This window comes from Neovison vison, chromosome 12 (assembly GCF_020171115.1).
Source record: "Neovison vison isolate M4711 chromosome 12, ASM_NN_V1, whole genome shotgun sequence".
NCBI lineage: Eukaryota > Metazoa > Chordata > Mammalia > Carnivora > Mustelidae > Neogale > Neogale vison.
The window spans coordinates 80,574,886-80,594,122 of NC_058102.1; the positions used below are offsets into that span (position 1 = coordinate 80,574,886).

At 35.9% G+C, this 19,237-nt stretch overlaps 2 protein-coding genes across 2 annotated transcripts in view; one reads left to right on the forward strand and one right to left on the reverse strand.

The window, feature by feature from the left end:
- Positions 1 to 930: 930 nt before the first annotated feature.
- On the reverse strand, positions 931 to 14,169 carry TWF1 (twinfilin actin binding protein 1). The gene is made up of 9 exons (XM_044226759.1): positions 14,060 to 14,169; positions 12,151 to 12,228; positions 9,629 to 9,807; positions 8,488 to 8,583; positions 6,934 to 7,038; positions 5,064 to 5,189; positions 4,660 to 4,810; positions 4,380 to 4,501; positions 931 to 3,116 (listed from the first exon to the last, which is right to left on the reverse strand). The coding sequence occupies exons 1-9, from the start codon at positions 14,082 to 14,084 to the stop codon at positions 2,946 to 2,948; spliced, it is 1,053 nt and encodes a 350-aa protein (XP_044082694.1). The 5' UTR covers positions 14,085 to 14,169; the 3' UTR covers positions 931 to 2,945.
- Positions 14,170 to 14,313: 144 nt separating this feature from the next.
- The window catches only part of TMEM117 (transmembrane protein 117), a 522,294-nt gene continuing 517,370 nt past the window's right edge, over positions 14,314 to 19,237 (forward strand). Inside the window, exon 1 of the mRNA XM_044226655.1 lies at positions 14,314 to 14,485. The gene's annotated coding sequence lies outside the window, so the exon portion shown is untranslated. The remainder of the gene's footprint in view (positions 14,486 to 19,237) is intronic.

Sequence of the window (19,237 nt, forward strand, 5' to 3'; positions counted from 1 at the left end):
ATACCAGCACATAGTACTAAGGAAGTTTGTTGACTGAATGGGGAAAAATAAATTGGTATCATAAGGCAAGCTGTACCCAGTCATGGCAACACATGACTCATTTATGAAATAAATGACAAAATAGGGTCCATTATTTTATCAAAATCCCTGTATATAAAGCCCCAGAGCCTGTACTTTTTATTAAAAAGAACCTCTCTGTGCGCCTGGGTGGCTCAGTGGGTAAAGCCTCTGCCTTCCTCTTAGGTCATGATCTCAGGGTCCTGGAATCAAGCCGGGCATCCGGCTCTGCTCAGCGGGGAGCCTGCTTCCCCCCAACCCGCCTGCCTCTCTGCCTACTTGTGATCTCTGTGTCAAATAAATAAAATCTTAAAAAAAATTAAAAAAAAAATAAAAAAGAAACTCATAATCTATGGCCACGTATGCAAAGGATATATACCAAACTACAATATGTGTCTCAGGCACATTATAGTTCTGAATAAAAGTAATTTAAAGAACTTCTAACTCTAGTTAAGTTTCTAAAATAAGCACTTTCAAGGACTACTCCCCATCTTTTGTAATTTAGGCTTAGCAAAAGATCAGTCTGGTAGTGAATCCTACATGAGAGTGCATTCAGTATCTGTCGGATGAGTGGCAAATATCTGAAGAGTACAGCCTCAAGTATGTTGGTAATCCTATTGTACAGGGGGGGCTTTTATCGCAGTAACAGTAGAACTCATGGCATTTTCATTATTGCTGCAGCAGTAGGGAAGTTCTAATCTAAATGAAGCACAACTTGCCTAGGTTGCAAAATGTTTAAAATCCTTGATTTAGATAGGGGAATTAGCAAATGCATACAACAATGAGATTTCTAGCCCATTACCAGATATTGCATTATGCAGAATTATCCAAACATTCAAAAAACCTTATGCTAGAAAACAACTTAAAACACAATTTAAAGAGAAAAAAATTTATTGCAATATAAAATGCACTTATAAAATGTCCACAGAAGGCATGTAATTCTTCACTGCTATATAAATTTACCTGGAATACTTTGATCACCTTCTATTGTTATGATGATGTCACCTAAAACATATTGTAAACAATGAGTTATACTCTATAACAAATGCATCACTGATTTTCAGCAATCTTGGTTTAATAATAATTAGTTTTAAGACTATATAATCACATCTATATTCTGGAATGTCCATTTACTTTCATGTAGTGTAGTAGAATTTAGACTATAATTGCACATGAATGGTACAGAAAAACATTCGCCACCAAATTATTTTATACCTTCATGACAGGTTTTACATTCTTTCAGATTGAAAATACAGGCTTCAGCTATTGTCTGCAACACAGCTCTAGGATTCTCATTGCAGTAATTTGTGTGTATGTGTGTCTATGTGGGCAACCATGGAACGGCTTAAAGTGTATCTTTAGTAAACGAGTGCAACATTACTGCCAATTACTTTGCATGTTTAAATATTATAGTCTGATTATTTGTAAACAAACAAAACCCCACACAAATACTCTTAACTCTAGAAAAAAAAATCCTGTCAACCCATTATTCTAATATGCTTTACTTGAACACACATTGAATTTTTGAAAGGTGCATATAGTACCTTAGATAATAAGGTATAAAAATGTGTTTCATATTTTATACTATGAAATGTGCATTTCTAATGTTTTATGCAGCATAAAGTTTTTAGATCAAGAAATTCTAAATCCTGGATCCCCACAGTTCATTTAGAAAACTCTCAAAGTTATGGCTCTTGCAGCAGGTTTATCAGATTTAACATGACAAAGTGTTCTATCTTCTTCCCTATTTCAAGTATCCAAAAAAAAAAAAAAAAAAAAAAAGGCTCACAATTTATGTAGGTTGTAACTGAAAATGCAAAGCTTTAAACAGTTAAATGTGTTTTGAAATAAAGATATAAATTGAAAAAAAGTTTCTTAAGTATTTAATTTATATTAGGCTTGTAAGTATTAGGACTTTCAGACAATTTTATTAAATCTGAGTATTTCCTCAAAAATAATAAAGAACACAATTTGCCTATTAATATTCAGTTCTGGGATTCTGCAGAAAAATCAATCTTGATGTTTAAGGCTTTTCAACATTGTTGACCTTAGTTTTGTTTTCTTTTTAATGATGTTAATTTAATATTCAATCTGAACGTACGTATTTAGCCTCAAACTACTTATAATGAAATGACTTACTTCTGAAAAGAAAACTTCAAAGCACTAGAAAGAGAATTTACTAAAGCTGTTTAAATGTCTTTCAGTGTCATCAGAAATCCTGCAGTATAGAAAGTATCTGGTACCTTTAAGGATTCAGAATGAAGTGATCTTCTGAAATTCTAAAGCCAGTTAAAAAAAACAAAAAAGTCAAATAGAAAAGACTGCTGCAATAAAGCACTGATTCTAAAAGTTGCAGACATGATCCCATCACCTGAGAGCTAAGAACTTCTTCTCAGAGTCAGCAACTTCTCATCTTTACCTAGGCACATTAAGTTCTCAGCTGAGAAAATAATCTAACCTGGTCCTTAACATATTCATTAAGTTGTATGAATATTTTAAGGTCTTTCTCCCTTCAAGAAAAAAACTTGATGTCTCACTAAATAGTAGGAAGGAGTGTATCTTACTTTGAGTCGTTAGACTTTCTGGAATTGGCCCAACTGTATAAAATTTTAAGAAATGTGTAAAGTATGGAATCATTATTACTCTGTGAAAACATTGTGACAAAATTAAACATCACTATGTCGAACCCTTTTCTAGCATTAACTCAAAAATAGAAATCATGAGTCTTCTATAACCTTAATTTTAAAAACACACAGAAGTGAAAAGTGCTATTTTTCAAAAAGTACAATTTTTTCCCTACTATGTATCAACATGGAATGATTTCAGTTCTCCCGTACTAAAAGCTGAACTTTTAAAAAACTAGTGTTGTAATGCTTAATATAATGATTTTAATCAGCAGTGGCTTCACTTTCAGCGGGACCCCTAATAAGTCTTCGAATTCCTCTTTTTCCTGCGGGACCTTTCGGTTTAGCAAAACTCTGCTTATGTGCATGCTGCTTTGGGTGCACTTCTTCATAAAGGAAGTCAGCTGTCAACTCATCCCCATTGTCTATTTCGATCTGTAAGAGATGGAATCAGTCAGGTGTGATCCTATATGAAAAAGACAACATTCAAAACTGAATACAAGCAAGGAGCCAGTTTTCAGGTGTGAAAGCTCACAAATAAATACATAATACCCATTCTAGCAAGAGAAGAGTGTATCAAGGACCATATGTAAATAGTTTCACTTTCACCTTTGGGGGGGTGCACTAGCTGAATACATAATCAGCAATAATAATTTGCTAATTGGTTCCCTCTTTCTTCTCCTATTTAACTAATGTATAAGAAGCAACCACTATATTCTCAGGTTGTTCTGCTTTGGTACAGTATACATATTCAAGAAACCTTACTCATCGGCCCCTTTGTTACTTAAGTCACTTGAAATCACTCGAAACAGGGCCAAATTTGGCCTGAATTTAGAGTGTGTTTTACATTTTTAAAGGGATATAAACATAAAATAATAAAATAAACAAGAATATGTAACAAAGACCATATGTGGCATGGTGAAGCCTAGAATAATTTCTATCAGGTCTTCTAGTAGAAAAAGTCAGCCAATCCTTGCTAACCTTAAACTTAAAAAGCTTGAAGGGTTCAGTACCTAATATATTGGTCGTTTTAGGGACCTGTGTTTTAATGAGCTGAAGGCTCAAGAATAAACTGTATCTTTCCCCATGCCTCATTTGCATTTAAGAAAATAAATTTAATAAAATCGGTAGCATAGCTCCCCAAATTCAAATGTTTAAGCCCATTCCCTCCTTTCTCAACAACTAGATTCTCAACCATCCATGATTCAGTTATAAATGGAGACTGCAGTTCCTTATTCATAGCAACTGTTGAGACAATCACAAGTATGTAGCACTAGCAGCACTGTCCAACAGAACTTGCTGCAATATGGAAATGTTCTCTAAATTCTGCACTGTCCAATACAGACAGTAGCCACTAGCCACAAGTAGCTAATGAACACCTAAAATGTGGCTACTGTGATTAAGAAACTGAATTTTAAATTTTACTTAATTTTAATTTAAATTTAAGTAGCCATAGTTGCTTATGGCTACATATTAGAGAGTACAGACCTATAAGGACACTGGAGAAATAACAGATCACCCTCATGCACTTAGAGAAGACCCTAACGATTTATGATGAGAACAAGGAAAAAAATACATTCATTAATAAATCATAATACATCACAAACTACATGGAAAAGACAATAAAGATCAAATTTTAAAAACACACAGAAAATTTAAAAATTTAAAAATAGGTAATTTAAAAATAGGGAATTTTACCTTTCTAATGACATCCATTTGTAGTTGTCTTTCTACAATTTCTAGCAGAGGGCTCTTGCAGCTAGAATACAGCATCCGTTCTCTTATACTGCATGTGTATCCAGGCATCGAATAAATAAAAACTGTAAGTTAAAAGAGTAAATACAATTAGCAATAAATCAATTAAAGCAAATACTAAGCCTCACAGAACTGTAAGTCCTCTGAGCAAGAAGTGATAATACAGTGCTAAAAAATCAGTAAGCCAACTGAAAAAAACATGGTAAGACAATATATTATATACCTATGGACTCCAAATAGTCGCCTTCATGGGAATGTTTATACAGGAAGAAATGGTAACGTGCTGAATCCTTGGGAATCCTCTTTGGCAAATCTTTTAGTTCTGTATTTGTTGTGTTGGCCAAAATTATAATCTCATTTTTTATATCTATTTCCTGTCAATAAGAAATACATTCATTAAAACAGATACACAGCAATTTCAAATTTATAATTAAAAAAAAACCTAGGAGACAAAGGGAAACTTACATAGGATTGACTTTTCATAATGAACACATTGTCGCTTAGTTTTAAGAAAATTAATTTAAAAAATCAGGACACAATTTTAAATCCATTAAAAATAAACCCTGTATAAGCCATGAGTCACCAGCAACAGCAGCCATTTCATAATAATCACCACGTATCTCTTACCAATTGCACATAGTTGAGCTGTCTGTTACTTAATTGTTCCAAAGCCTGAAAAGCTTCTCGAGAAATAGGAAATGCTACTCCTTGTAGTGTCTGATGCTTAGTGTCCACACCCACGTCAGTCTGTACCTAAGTATGACAGATTTAAATTTAATGAAGTTTTAGCATTTAGCAGTGTCATACAGCAAAGATAAGAAAACCCAGTCTCTATCAAGTGCCATTCCATTCTATCCATTTTAATGTAAGTAAAATTAACACTTAAAATACTATGAACCTAAAAAGCCAAGTAATTTTTCACGTTTGTTCCTATCTGCTAGCATTCTGTTAACATGCAAAGTGCATGACACATCTTTATGAAATGTTGGGAGTGAACACTTGAGTGAGTATGCAGTGTTAGTGGGGCTTTGAGGGGAGGTTGTTTCTATGTTTGGTTTGGCACATTTGCAATGAAATATGTAAGTTCCTGCAAGTGTCCTTAGATTACACCTTTAATTACAAAATTTTACTTGATAAAATTTATGAACAGTGTAGTATCTATACAATATGTACCAAACTTTACTTTGTTCTGTTAGACAAAATGCAACACAAACACCATGCATTGAATCGAAAGGAGTACGAACAGTATACAAAGACACAACACAGCTCAACAAATTATACTACTGCAGAAGTTCCAGACTTTGAGCTTTCATTACTAGAAGAGTACTTCAAGAAAGCTTTCAATGCACATGTTTTAAGACTTGTATACTCAAATGATAGCTAGTATAGGGTCTCATTTGCAGTGTTGCAACAGAAAGTCAAATAGAAATTTTACTTTAAAAAAAAAAAATGAATGGAGATTTAACAGCATAAATGATACTGGATAATGAAAACATCATAAAACATATGCAAATGCATACCCCAATACGATCCTCTGGGTTCTGATTGCAAGGAATAAAACAAACTATCAAACTTAAAAAAAAAATCACATAAAAATCTTTACTCAAATAACTTGAGTTAAAATAATATAAAGATAGATCCTTGCTATCAGGTTAATATTAAATAATATTCAATCACTTTCCAGACTGATTCCTACTAGTTGGTTACTCAGACTAGGGAATAGTGGTTTCTGCTACTTGTTCTTTCCTAGAAAATCTCAGTAAAAATATAGTAGTTATTCTAACTTGTAACTAGAAGAGCTGCAGTAAACACATTAGAAATATGATAAACTATAATATGGATGAAATTTATTGACTCTAATGTAACTGAGCTAAACAAGTACTCAAAAAACCATATCCCATATATACATACGTATCCATGTAGTGTCCATTGAAGTTCATTTATAGAGCTTCTGGAAATACTAAGTATCTCATAGGATTTACATTTTACTCTCTTTAGTCACCAAACAAAATAAGATGATAAAACAATAGAATATAACAGAACAAACCTGCTTCAGCAACTTCATTAGATAGAATTTTTTGCCCTAAATGGGTAACACACATTTTCCCCATTTATTTAGTATTTGAAGTACAAAGTTAAAAAAAGTTGTACTTCAACAGGAAGATTAACTATTCTGATAACACACAAATATAGGAGAAAGATACTTGTGAAATTCATACAAATTTTAATATTTACTTTTAACTTTTTTCCTGAAAATACACTGAGCACATAGTCTTGTCTCTAAACTATACAGAAAAAATGCAAGCTACCAGACTTACTTCTCTAGTTACCTTAACTTTTTTCCTGAAAATACACTTAGCACACAGTCTTGTCTCTAAACTATACAGAATAAATGCAAGCTACCAGACTTACTTCTCTAGTTACCTCTACATCTATTAATTAAAAGTATCTTTTCAAACACTTAAAATCTTGCAAGAATATCAAAACTGTAATTTACCTCATTAATTTTAATCTGCCGTAATTCTTCCTCAGCTGCAGTCAAGGGGGCAGGAGAAGACTGTGACACCAAGTACTTTTTATAACCATTTAATGATACATCTTCCTGTAAACAGAAATGGATTGTTACTAGTTATTCCCTAGAATGGATTGTTACTAGTTATCGTTACTAGTTATTCCCTAGAAAATCTCCATGAAGTCACTCTAGGAAAAACAAAATTATTAATTTAACAGAAAAAAAATTTTCTTGAAGATTTTATTTATTTTTTTGACACAGAGAGAGACAGTGAGAGAGGGAACACAAGCAGGGAGAATGGGAGAGGAAGCAGGCTTCCCACTTGAGCAGGGAGCCAGCTGTGGGGCTTGATCCCAATACCCAGGGATTATGACCCCAGCTGAAGGCAGATGCTTAATGACTGAGCCACCCAGGCACCCCAGAAAATATTTTGATTAAAAAATAGTATCAAGAATTTTACTATTTCTTATTTTTCAAAAATTCTCTATTGTATAGGCTTCAAAAAATCTTAAGGGGGAGTATTTACTCATTTCCTAAAGTTTTCTAACTATTAAATGGGTATGAGTGTGTTGGTGATGATGCCAGTCACATGATGAACTTGGTCATGTTCAAGTCTACAGGACAATTATAATTAACATTCTGGGGAAATCTGCCTCGTAAGTATTCAATAATCAACACATTCAGATTCTGAATTCTTTATTATAATAATTTATATAATTTCTCTATAGTTACTCATAGAAAATGATGGTAGCTCTTTTTTTTTTAAAGGTTTTTTTTTTTTTTTTCAAAGATTTTATTTATTTGACAGACATAGATCACAAGTAGGCAGAGAGGCAGGCAGAAAGAGAGGAGGAAGCAGGCTCCCTGCGGAGCAGAGAGCCCGATGTGGGGCTTGATCCCAGGACCCTGGGATCATGCCCTGAGCCGAAGGCAGAGGCTTTAACCCACTGAGCCACCCAGGCGCCCCTGATTGTAGCTCTTATTTAAAAGAATAAAATATTCTAAAAAAGTCTACTTTTTCATTGAAATTTTGGGATTTGAAAGCAGCAAAGGGAGAGAGAGAAGCAGAGTCCACACTGAACAGGGAGCTGAGGTGGGGCTTGATCCCAGGACCCTGGGATCATGACCTGAACCACCCAGATACCCCACCATATAAATTTGCAACAAATTCTTAATCATAATTTAACTAATAAATGTCAAAAATATCTAAAAATTACCATCTCTTTCAAGGAGTCTCTCACTGTTCTGAGCCTATTTCCCTATCCTTAAAATGAAAAGGTTGAACTAAATGGTTAAACTAGATGGTCTCTAAGGTAATAGTGTAGTTCCTAAAGACTAACAAAAGATATTCCAACCTATTTTAAAAGGATAGTACATGTTTTAGTCAACTTGCTTATCATATGAAAGACATATGATATTCTTTTTATGTTTAAAGATTCATTAGTCTGATTTCCTATCAATTACCCATTCCTAGGAATTCTTATATTCATTTAATTGCAACATGTAGAGTCCACATATATAAAAATATAAGTTTTGTACCTTTACTGTTCCAAATACTTCATCTTTAATGTGGCCACCTCCAAACTCCTTTTTCAGAGTTGCTCTTGTTGCTGCATACAACATTTTCTGACGAACCTAGTAAGTTGTGAAAGTTTACTTAGCAGTTTATAGATGAAAACTATTTCTACAAGAGAAAGTACTTTCTAAAGGTATTAAAATATTCAAGCACAATAAACAAACTGTGGTAAAGCTGAAGCCCATGGGCCATAATACGCTGAAGTATATGTGTATAAATAGCCATCATAAAACTTCATCTATTAAGGTAGATTTCAATTTATAATAGGTTGTATTTTACAAAAAGTGGGAAAATAAATTTTTAAAAATTACTCACTTCTCAAAGTATACAATGAGTTCAAGAATTAAAAAAAAAACCTACTTAAAATACTACTTTATAATATGAGGAACAAAACATCACTTGAAGTAACCTGGATACTAACACTTTACATTCTTAAACAGCTTAAGTAGTAAAATCTGATCTTGCAAATCTAGATCAGATGTTACTAATTAAGCTGTTTAAGAATCAAATGTTCATGGCACATGTATGGCATATACCATTCTATGAGGAACACAAAGATGAAAACTACTACTAAATAAACTATTATTAAAGAACTACTACTAAATAAACTATTATTAAAGAATCTAATAGCAACTGTTGAAAACTATTAAAGGTAACTAACTGCCAACCAATAGAAGTATTTTTATAATACTGAATCGTGAAATCCAGTAGTCTGAATCAGTCTGCTAAACTTTCTTAAAAGAAGTATTTGCGTGTATGCCTATCATTTGAATGGTAGCTATTAAGAATATTTACTATAATATTCAATTAGGTCTCAGAAGTATTCAAAGTATTAATGTCAGAGCACAGTCATTTATATATAATTGCTAAAGATATTTAAATTTAAAATCAGTAATAATTCTATTCATTTGAAGGGCAAGAATTCTGAATCTAAGTACATTACTCCTGATTCCACATTACCAATAGAAGGCTTTTCTTCATGATCATTCCCTTCTATGGGAAATAACTATTGCTTCATAACTTTCTCTTGGCCTAGGAATATTTCAGGAAAAAAAAAAAATTCTAGCATTTAATATTAAACAAGTTACAAAAAAAATTACTTACATGAGAATGATCTGGAGACCAGGCAATGAATATCCATTCATATCCCTGGGCATTCTGAGAATCTAACCTGAATAATATATAGCACGGCTGTTTGTCCTCCAGTAGGGGTAAAACAAAGGAATCATAATCCTTATCCCAGGAATCTGAGGGCTGACTACATGATCCAATCACAAGTTTTTCTATGAAGAACAATTTTTAAAAGATACATGAAATGTTTTAAATGCCAAATGGTAATGAAGAAAAGAATAAACTAATAATACAGTTATCTCCTATTACTATTATTCACATCAAGGAATTAAAGTAGGGGGCACCTGGATGGCTCAGACAGTTAAGCGGCTGCCTGGAGTGTGACAACGGCTGCCAGGTTGTGATCCCAGGTTCCTGGGCATTGCACCAGCCTCCCTGCTCAGTGAGAAGTCAGCTTCTCCTTCTGCCCCTCTCTCCACCCCCACCCCCACCCCCGACTTGTGATCTCTTGCTCTTTCAAATAAATAAATAAAATCTTAAAGGAAAAAAAAAACAGGAAAATTTTATGACTAGCATGGTTAAAATGTTAAAAAACACAAGAAACAAATGATAAAATTTTATTCATATTTAAAAATAGTTGAGTTGGACAGTTGAAGAATAGGTGATTATAGTCTATCTTCCAAAATGTTTATGCTATAAGTTATCAACAAAATATGTATTATGTGTTATTGTTCAAAGGTAGAATTCCTGAAAAACTGAACTGTGCAATAAGAAATATTAAAACCATGTTTAGTGCTTACTTGGCCATGAAGCTACAAATAAAACATTTTGTCCAGAAGCATAAATTGGTGCAGCCATTTGGCAGAATCAAGTAAAACTGTGAATGTTCTCTGCATAGAAAATCTTTTGCACGTACGTTCACTGCATTATGTGAGAACAGTAGAAGCTGCAAGTAGCCAAAGTGTTCATCACTAAGAGAATGATGACAGAATATGTGATGAATTATATCTTATTATATTATATATTATGAATTCAAACTTAAAAATAGTGAATTGTTGGGGCGCCTTGGTGGCTCAGTAGATTAAGCTGCTGCCTTCGGCTCAGGTCATGATCTCAGGGTCCTGGGATCGAGTCCTGCATCGGGCTCTCTGCTCAGCGGGGAGCCTGCTTCCTCCTCTCTCTCTGCCTGCCTCTCTGCCTACTTGTGATTTCTCTCTGTCAAATAAATAAATAAAATCTTTTAAAAAAAATAGTGAACTGTCAAAACTAATTACAAAAATAATGTTTACAGAAAAAAAGACACAGAATAAGACATCAGTTTACATGAACTTAAAAACTCAAAACAGCACTATCTAGGGATACATATAATAAGTGCAGAAATATGAAAATTCCTAATATAGTTGCCTCAGGAAGAGGAGGTCAGGAAGTGAAACGGTTTAAATGGGACGCCCTTATATCACAAAAATATTAAGTCTAAAAAAAGCTGAAGCAAATATGCTAAAACATTAGCAGTTATTAAGAGGAGATGGAAGTATTTGTTGTTTTATTTATTCTTTATAATTTCCTTATTTAAAAATTTTCCTCAAAACAAAAAGATCAGAAAATGATTTAGGAAAGAATATGATTTTCCTTCTGTAGTGATCCTAGTTAGACAAACCTTTCCATTTTAGTCACTTATCTAGTCAGTTAGGAAGTGATGGCTTTTAAAATTTAGTTCAATATTCCTAAAATAAGCTGCTTTACAGTATATGTTTACTCCTATTAAGTGTGGTAATATGTATTTACAACAACTGCATCTTTTTCAAACTACTCTGGTATTTTTAACATATAAGTAGAAAATGAAAAGCAAATTAAGTTTACTTCCAGTTTGTAAAAGAACAAGTTATTCTTCCAAAGCAAAATTATTTCCAGGTATTTAAGAAATTAGACCAGTGGAATATAATAAGATACTCATTTGTGAGAATATTAATTGTCCAAATTCAAATATAGCCAAATTAGAAGATTCTCCCACCCAATTTCCCTGGTACCGATTGATTTTGAAAGGATCAATTTATGGTTTGTTACATTCCTAGAACTTTGTCCCAAAAACAAGAAAGGGGGAATCATTTCTTCACCACAAACTGCAATCAAGTGGAAAAGACAGAAGTTTGAAATCCTTTGCTTCTACTTCAAAACTAACTTTACTGAGTTACAATTCTAAAGTAATGTTTTTGGGCAGATGGGGAGAGAATCACCTGTTTACTGATTTCCATTCCAGAGACGGAAGCATTAACATTAGAAATGGATTGTGGTTCAGAAACTGTGACAAAAAGTAAAAGAGGAAGATGTCACACCAAAAAAGCATCTTTCTGTTTCCCTGTCAAGTACAGAATTCAGAGGGTAGGCAGTGGCCGATGGGACATGACCAAATGTACAGGATCCACCATATCTAAAGGCAAACTCTGAACTTGCTTCACATTAATTAATAGTTCCAATCACTGACAATGTCTTAGGCATTTAAAAATATAACATTCAATAATCTAAGGACAAACAGTATTTAAAAATGTGTAACTAACCATTTTCAATAGATATTTTTAGAAGTCTGTATTTTCCATTTCTTGCTCTGGCAAAGATCTCTTTAACATCTTCACTTGCTGTGGAAAAAGATAAAGACAAGTAAACCCATGTTTTATACTTAGGATTAATACTTTCCAATGCTACTTAAATAAGGAGAAATGAATTGCAATATAAAAAAAATCTTGAGGGCATAGCATCCCATTACTATCAGTAATTTAAACTGTAAAACTTGAAGATGTTAACAGTGGACACTGTACATAGTTAAGAAACAAATTAAAATAGCTTAAAAGTATATTAATACATTAATTCTGTTTTAGCTAGATAATTCCAAAGCAGAAATAACACTGGGAATTAAAGTATTAAAGTTAGGGGTGTCTGGGTGGCTCAGTGGGTTAAAGCCTCTGCCTTCGGCTCAGGTCATGATCTCAGGGTCCTGGGATTGAGTCCCGCATCTGGCTCCCTGCTCGGCAGAGAACCTGCTTCCCCTTCCCTCTCTGCCTGCCTCTCTACTTATGATCTGTCAAATAAATAAATAAAATCTTAAAAAAAAAAAAAAGGGAAATATTAAAGTTATTCAAATCCAATAATGAACAAATTACAATTTTAAAAAACTCCACTATTGCTTGGTTGAAAATTGTTGAAAACCTTTCATTCTCTTCTAGTCCAATTTCAAAATTATAATAAAGAAATTCATTTTTATATTTTCACATTAAAAACAACAGTAAGTATCAGATATCTTATCCCGATTAAAGAAAAAGTCAATAAAATACATTCAAGCTTATACTTCTGGTAATACTTTTCTAACTCATATTTCTCAAAAAGCTACAGTTCACTAAGCAAATACATATTTAATAACCCTCCTGTGCCTATTAAAGCTTCAATTTCATTCTGATTTCCCTCTTGGGTTGTACACTGAGAGCAAGAACCACTATTTAAGTAGTGATCGTTGTAAGACTCAAACATGAAAATCAGTAACAACATATTTAAATGTCAAACTAACTCGGACAAACAAAACAGTGTTTTTAGGTTTGAGAGTAGTTTGTGTTTGTGTGTGCAGGGAGAGCGGTGGGGAGGTCAAAGACTCATAGGAACATGAGTAAATGTTCTTCTGGGGAAAAGATTCGTTGTCTATTAACAGGAAGAGCGTGGGCTTATATTAGCACTCGTTAAGTAATCGCGAGTAACCCCGGGATATATTATTTGATTCTGATGAGGTGAGCGCTTCCAGACTGCCCATTTTCAAACCAGGAAATAATGGAGGTCAGATATAACTGCACATTGAACTGCCTTCACGGGATGACTGAGCCACAAAGACCAGACTTTTCAGTTCCCTGGGGAAGTAAGAGAAAGATCAAAACACCCCGTACTCAGAATTTCTCAGAACACAAATTCCTGTTTCCACTTTGGAAGAAAATGCGGAAGAGTCTGGGAAGCACCTTCACTGGAAATGAAAAAGATTCCAAGATCGTTCGCTTTTTAATCAAAATCTTTAACAACCTCCTTCACAGAGTGAAAGGCAAATTCGCCCGTCTCTCTGCAGCAAGAGCCCAGCCGGCTCCACGGTTCCAGGTCTCCCCTGCCGGATAAAAAGAGGGAAAGTTGGGCTACCATCAGGGGCGGTGGAAGGCACGCCCCCTTCACCCAGGCCTCCTCGGAAACCAATTTCCTTCGCTTCTGCGAAATTTCGGGTCAGTCTGTAACGTGGCGGCGGCCGGGCCGGGCTGGGAGGGACGCAGGCCGGGAGCGCCCGGGACCAGAAAGCTCGGAGAGGCGCAGAGGCCCGCCCGCCCGCGAGATCGGCTCCCTTCCCCCGGGCCCGACTCCAGCCCTGCTAGTCCCGCAGCCCGCCCGGCTCACCCCGGGCCTCCCGGGAGCCCCTTCCCCGCGCGCCGCTCCGGAGGCCGTTACCTTGGATGCCGGTCTGATGGGACATGGCGGCGGCCGCGGGCTCCCGGCTCCGGCGCTAAATGCTGAGAGCGGCCCCGGCCGGGGCCTCCAGGAAGTGGCAGCTCCTCCGCCGGCCGAGGCGCGTCATCAGCCTGCGACCCGCGGCCGCCCCGCCCAGCTAGGCCGACCGCGTCCTCGCGCGGCCCTGTCGCCCCCGCTTCCCCCTCCCCCGCGTGCTCCACGGAGGATTGCGAATGCATGCCCCCCCAGAGCTCTTCTCCAGCTGTCTCAGGGGGTCCCTGCCCTGGCACTTGCCGTCGCTTCTCCGGTCCCCACCACCGTGAGACCCCGCAGAGCCCCCAGGATGGCCCTGCTCTTTGCTGCCTGCCCCGGGGCGACCCTGCCGACTTCGCCGTTTGCTGGTTCAGCGAAAAGATGCTCAAAAATGTAAATGACCATTTTACTGAACATGTATTTTCAATTTTAAAAAGATGTGCACAGTATCTTTCTTGGTTCACTCTTCCGGTAATCTAGACAATATAAAGGGTCACTCCTTTCCCCGTTTTTTAAAATGAAGATTAATGTATAGGTGGTCGCCCATCAAAATATCCCACACTTTTAAATTAATCTCAGACTTAACTTTTATTTTTTCAGTTGAGTCCATTAAGAAACCAAGTTTTCCTTTCTCTTCATTCCAAAAAGAGACGGACCTTAAAAGTGAGAAGGTTAGCTGATTTGAATACTCCTTTGGGGTCAATTTTATCCCTGAAAACTATGTTTGCCGCTGTACTTTAGAGTGGCCGTTTGTTCTTGAATTAAGTATTTATTCAGGATTCACTGGGATAAATTTGTAAGATAACAGCAGATATTATTAAAAATTCTTCCCCATTTCTGCTCTTAAGAACGTGTATTTTCCTCCTCTAAGGTAATTTTACACTTTTGTACTACTTTTCTACCACCCCTAGATTATAGTTCCCTAGGTAGAAAACTGGGTCTTTTGTTTTTAGGGACTTGAACTCACGAATATACAAAATTACAATCTGCTTATCAACAAATACTTTCTTCAACCAATAATAGAAATACAAGTTAACAAAGTCACTCTTCAGATACAATGTATTTTTTGCTAGCCATTAACTATCAGGCTTGCAATTGTTTTTCTCTGCCAGGATCACAGAAAAGAAGATTGCTATGTTCTGTTCCTTGTTATCGAAACTTTGTTTCTCAAACAGATCATCATATTATGGAACAAGTAGAATTTAGTCTGAGTTTTGTAACTTATTTGGATTTAAGAAATCTAGATAGAGTTTCGTTTTAACCAAATTCTTACTGACACAACAGTTCTTTCTGATTTTCCAGTTTTGATTGCTTTGTTGAGCAGAGAGAAAATTGCAGAGTTCATCTTCAATTTTTTGACTGATTCACATCTTGGTGACTGGGGAAAGTTGCTTAAGAATCTGGCATTGCTCAAAAGTACTGATAAGAAAAAAAATAATGGTCCCATGTGTATGCTTAGAAAAGACCGTGATATGACTGGTGCTAAAGAATAGGAAAGTACAGTTAAGTTGGATAGGACCACCCTGGAATGCACCAGAAAGTGCTTATTTTTTGGCAGTACAGTAGTTTGACTACTGCAAGGGCCTTGGTGCATTGTTTTTCAAAACAGCAGAGTTCCTCTGTACAAAACAGGGAATCTGAGAAGGGAAAATATTTGCTAAGCTATAAAAAGCATGGCCAAAATGATAATTTTTCCTGCTCATCAGTGCTTCTACATATATTAAATAATTTGCTCTATTTAGCTATTTCTATGTATATGCAAAGAAAATGGATTTTTAATGCTTTCATAGGATGTTTTATGAAAATATTTCTTGCCCATATTGACTATACACTTAAATTTCACTAATTTATTATGTATGATGTTTATTTCAGATTAGGTTAAAGTTTGGCATTGTATTAACTTTGGAGAAATAGTATATTCAATCTATACGGTGCCAGTGCTGCATATATTTCACCTAAGTAGGCAAACAGATTGTGGTAGAAATCCTGTTCCTTTGGTTAATCTATCTTGCTTACATCTTTAATTTGATTGCATTCATGACTTCTTGCCTTAACTTTTTAAAAAATTGTAATCAAATATATATAACAAAACGTATCATCTTAACTATTTTTAAGTGTGCAGTTCAGTAGTGTTCAATACATTCACCTTGTGCAATCAGTCTCTAGAACTCTTTTCATTTTACAGAATTGAACCTCTGGGTGCATTAAACAACCCCCTCTTTCAATACAGCCCCCTGGTCCTGGCAAGCACCATTCCACTTTCTGTCTTTATGATTTTGACTACTCTTAGTACTACATGTAAATAGAATCATACAGCATTTGTGTGTGTGTGTGACTGGCTTATTTCACTTAGCATAATGTCCTCAAGATCTATCCATGTTGTAGCATGTACAATTTCCTTCCTTTTTAAGTTTGGATAATAGTTCATTGTATGTATATACATACCATATTTTGTTTATCTATTTATCTGTCAGTGGGCATCTGCGTTGCTTCTACTTTTTGGCTATAATAAATAATACTTCCATGAACATGGGTGTGCAAACATGTATTTGAGTCCCTGCTTTCACTTCTTTGTGACATATTCCCCAGAAGTGGAATTGCTAGATTATGTGGTAATTCTGTTTTAGCATTTTTGACAAAACTCTGATTAATTTCCCTAAGAGTTACACCACTTTACATTCCCACCAATAGTGTACAGGGTTCCAATTTCTCTACATCCTTGCCAACAATTGTCATTTTCTGTTTTCACTTCATTTTCATTTATTTCCTTTATTTTCATTTTCATTTATTTGTTGGGCATTTGTATATCTTTTTGGAGAAATGTCTAGTCAAGTTCTTTGTCCATTTTAAAATTACGCTGTCTGTTGTTGAGTTGTAGGAGTACTTTATATATTCTAGATTCTAACCCCTTATTAGATATATGATCTGCAAACATTTTTTCCCATTTTGTGGGTTTCTTCTTCTTTTTTTTTTTTTTTTGTAAATTTTATTTATTTATTCATGAGAGACAGAGGGGGGCGGGCAGAGGAGAAGCAGGCTCCATGTGGAGCAGGGAGCCCAATGATGTGGGACTTGATCCCAGGACCCTGGGATCACGACCTGAGCAGAAAGTAGATGCTTAATGGACGGAGCCACCCCAGGTACCCCCCATTCTGTAGGTTTCTTTTTCATTTTGTTGATTGTGTCCTTTGATGCACAGAAGTTTTTGTTTTTGTTTTTTTTAAAGATTTTATTTATTTATTTGACAGAGATCACAAGTAGGCAGAGGCAGGCCGAGAGAGAGGGGAAGCAGGCTCCCCGCTGAGCAGAGAGCCCAATGCGGGGCTCGATTCCAGGACCCTGAGATCATGACCTGAGCTGAAGGCAGAGGCTTAACCCACTGAGCCACCCAGGTGCCCCTGATGCACAGAAGTTTTAAATTTTGATGTAGTCCAATAAATCTTTTTAAAAATTTTTGTTGCTTTGTTCTCCCTTTAACTTTGGAATATCTTTGCTAATCTTCTGAATATCTTCTAACTTTTCTTCCCTAAGCTTTTACTGCTTTATAAATGTCATCTATACTTTCTATTTACACTTTCTCACCTCTCACTCCTTAAATTCATGTTTTCCAAAGTGTGCTGAGGTGCCCCAGCCACAGTGACAATGCCTGGGGGATACTGTAAATTTTTTTAGGGAAACACGATACTGCTTGCCATCTTTCTGACAACACAAAATGTTAGCGTGAGATAGTTCAGTTTTAACGTTAGATAGCTCTACATTCCTTTACATAGTGTCATATCTTTGAAAAGCTGGATTTCCAGTAGTTGCTGTGATAAAAGTCAACAAGGGGTTGAAAATCAATGAGGAACAGGAAATGACAGCAGCTGGTGTCAATCTAATTCCAAATTTTAGGAAGTTGTGTAATGTGTGTTATATACATGCATCCCATTAGCAATTGTGATTATTTAAAACTAAAATCAGGGATGCCTGGGTGGCTCAGTTAGTTCAGTGTCTGGCTTTAGCTCAGGTGATGATCCTGAGGTCCTGGGATGGAACCCACCGTTGGGTTCTCTGCTCAGTGGGGAGCCTGCACCTCACTTAAAATCTTTAAGAAAAAAAGACTAAAATCAAATATTTTTTCTTTTAATTTTTATGTATTACTTTTCCAAATAGCTACTAAGTTGCTAGTATGTAAATACCGAATGAGTTTTTTGGAATTAACTACTTAATAAACTGTTCAGTATTTCTTTTGACCTAGGAACACTCAAAAAAAAAAAAAATTAGTGAGATACAAAAGGACCCATAAACTAGGAAAGTTTGGGACCTTCTGCCTTACCACCTTTGCATGTGGCTTTACTCATATCACTATTGAAACTATTTTTCTTAAGATTATTTATTTATTTATTTGACAGACAGAGATCACAAGTAGGTAGAGGCAGGCAGAGAGAGAGGAGAAAGCAGGCTCCCTGCTGAGCAGAGAGCCCAACGAGGGACTCGATCCCAGGACTCTGGGATTATGACCTGAGCGGAAGGCAGAGGCTTTAACCCACTGAGCTGCCCAGGTGCCCTGAAACTATTTTCTTGAATGTGACCAGTGTCATCCTTCTTAATAGCAAAATCAATTTACATTTATTCTCAGATGTTTTATTAGCTTCCTGTGGTTGCTGTAACAAATTAGCACAAAATGGGTAGCTTCAAGTAACAGAAATTTATTCCTTCACCGACCTGGAACCCAGAATCCAAAACCAAGTATTGGCATAGCTGCCAACCATTCAAAGGCTTTAAAGAAGTCTCTTTCCTTATCTCTTCCAGCTTCTGGTAGCTGTTGGAACTCCTTGACTTGTGACTGTATTGTTCCAATCTCTGCCTCTTATGCACTCACCAAATCTCAGTTATTGTCCAAGCTGATTCCTTAAAATCAGTCTCTCTCTCTCTCCACACGTACTTTCCATTGGCTCTATTTCTCTGGAGAATCCTGACTAACGCCCTTTAACTCCGTCCTGTCTTCTTCACCTCACTTTGTTAATGTATGTAAAAAATGAAGTCCTCACATCTTTAGCAAACTAGCCCTCTTCTAGACATCAGTGTCTCTCCTATATGATAACGCCACTTAAAAGCAGGCCCTTCTAATCTGTCACAAAACTGCCTCCAGACCTGGGAGGACTT

Excerpts from the sequence above, each read along its gene's own strand:
- TWF1 (XM_044226759.1), bottom strand. The coding sequence starts at position 14,084 with ATGTCCCATCAGACCGGCATCCAAG. Across the intron at positions 5,190-6,933 it reads GGCAGATTAAAATTAATGAG|GTACAGACTGACGTGGGTGT; the intron begins GTAAATTACAGT and ends TGTCATACTTAG. Across the intron at positions 4,502-4,659 it reads CGACTATTTGGAGTCCATAG|TTTTTATTTATTCGATGCCT; the intron begins GTATATAATATA and ends TTTAACTTACAG.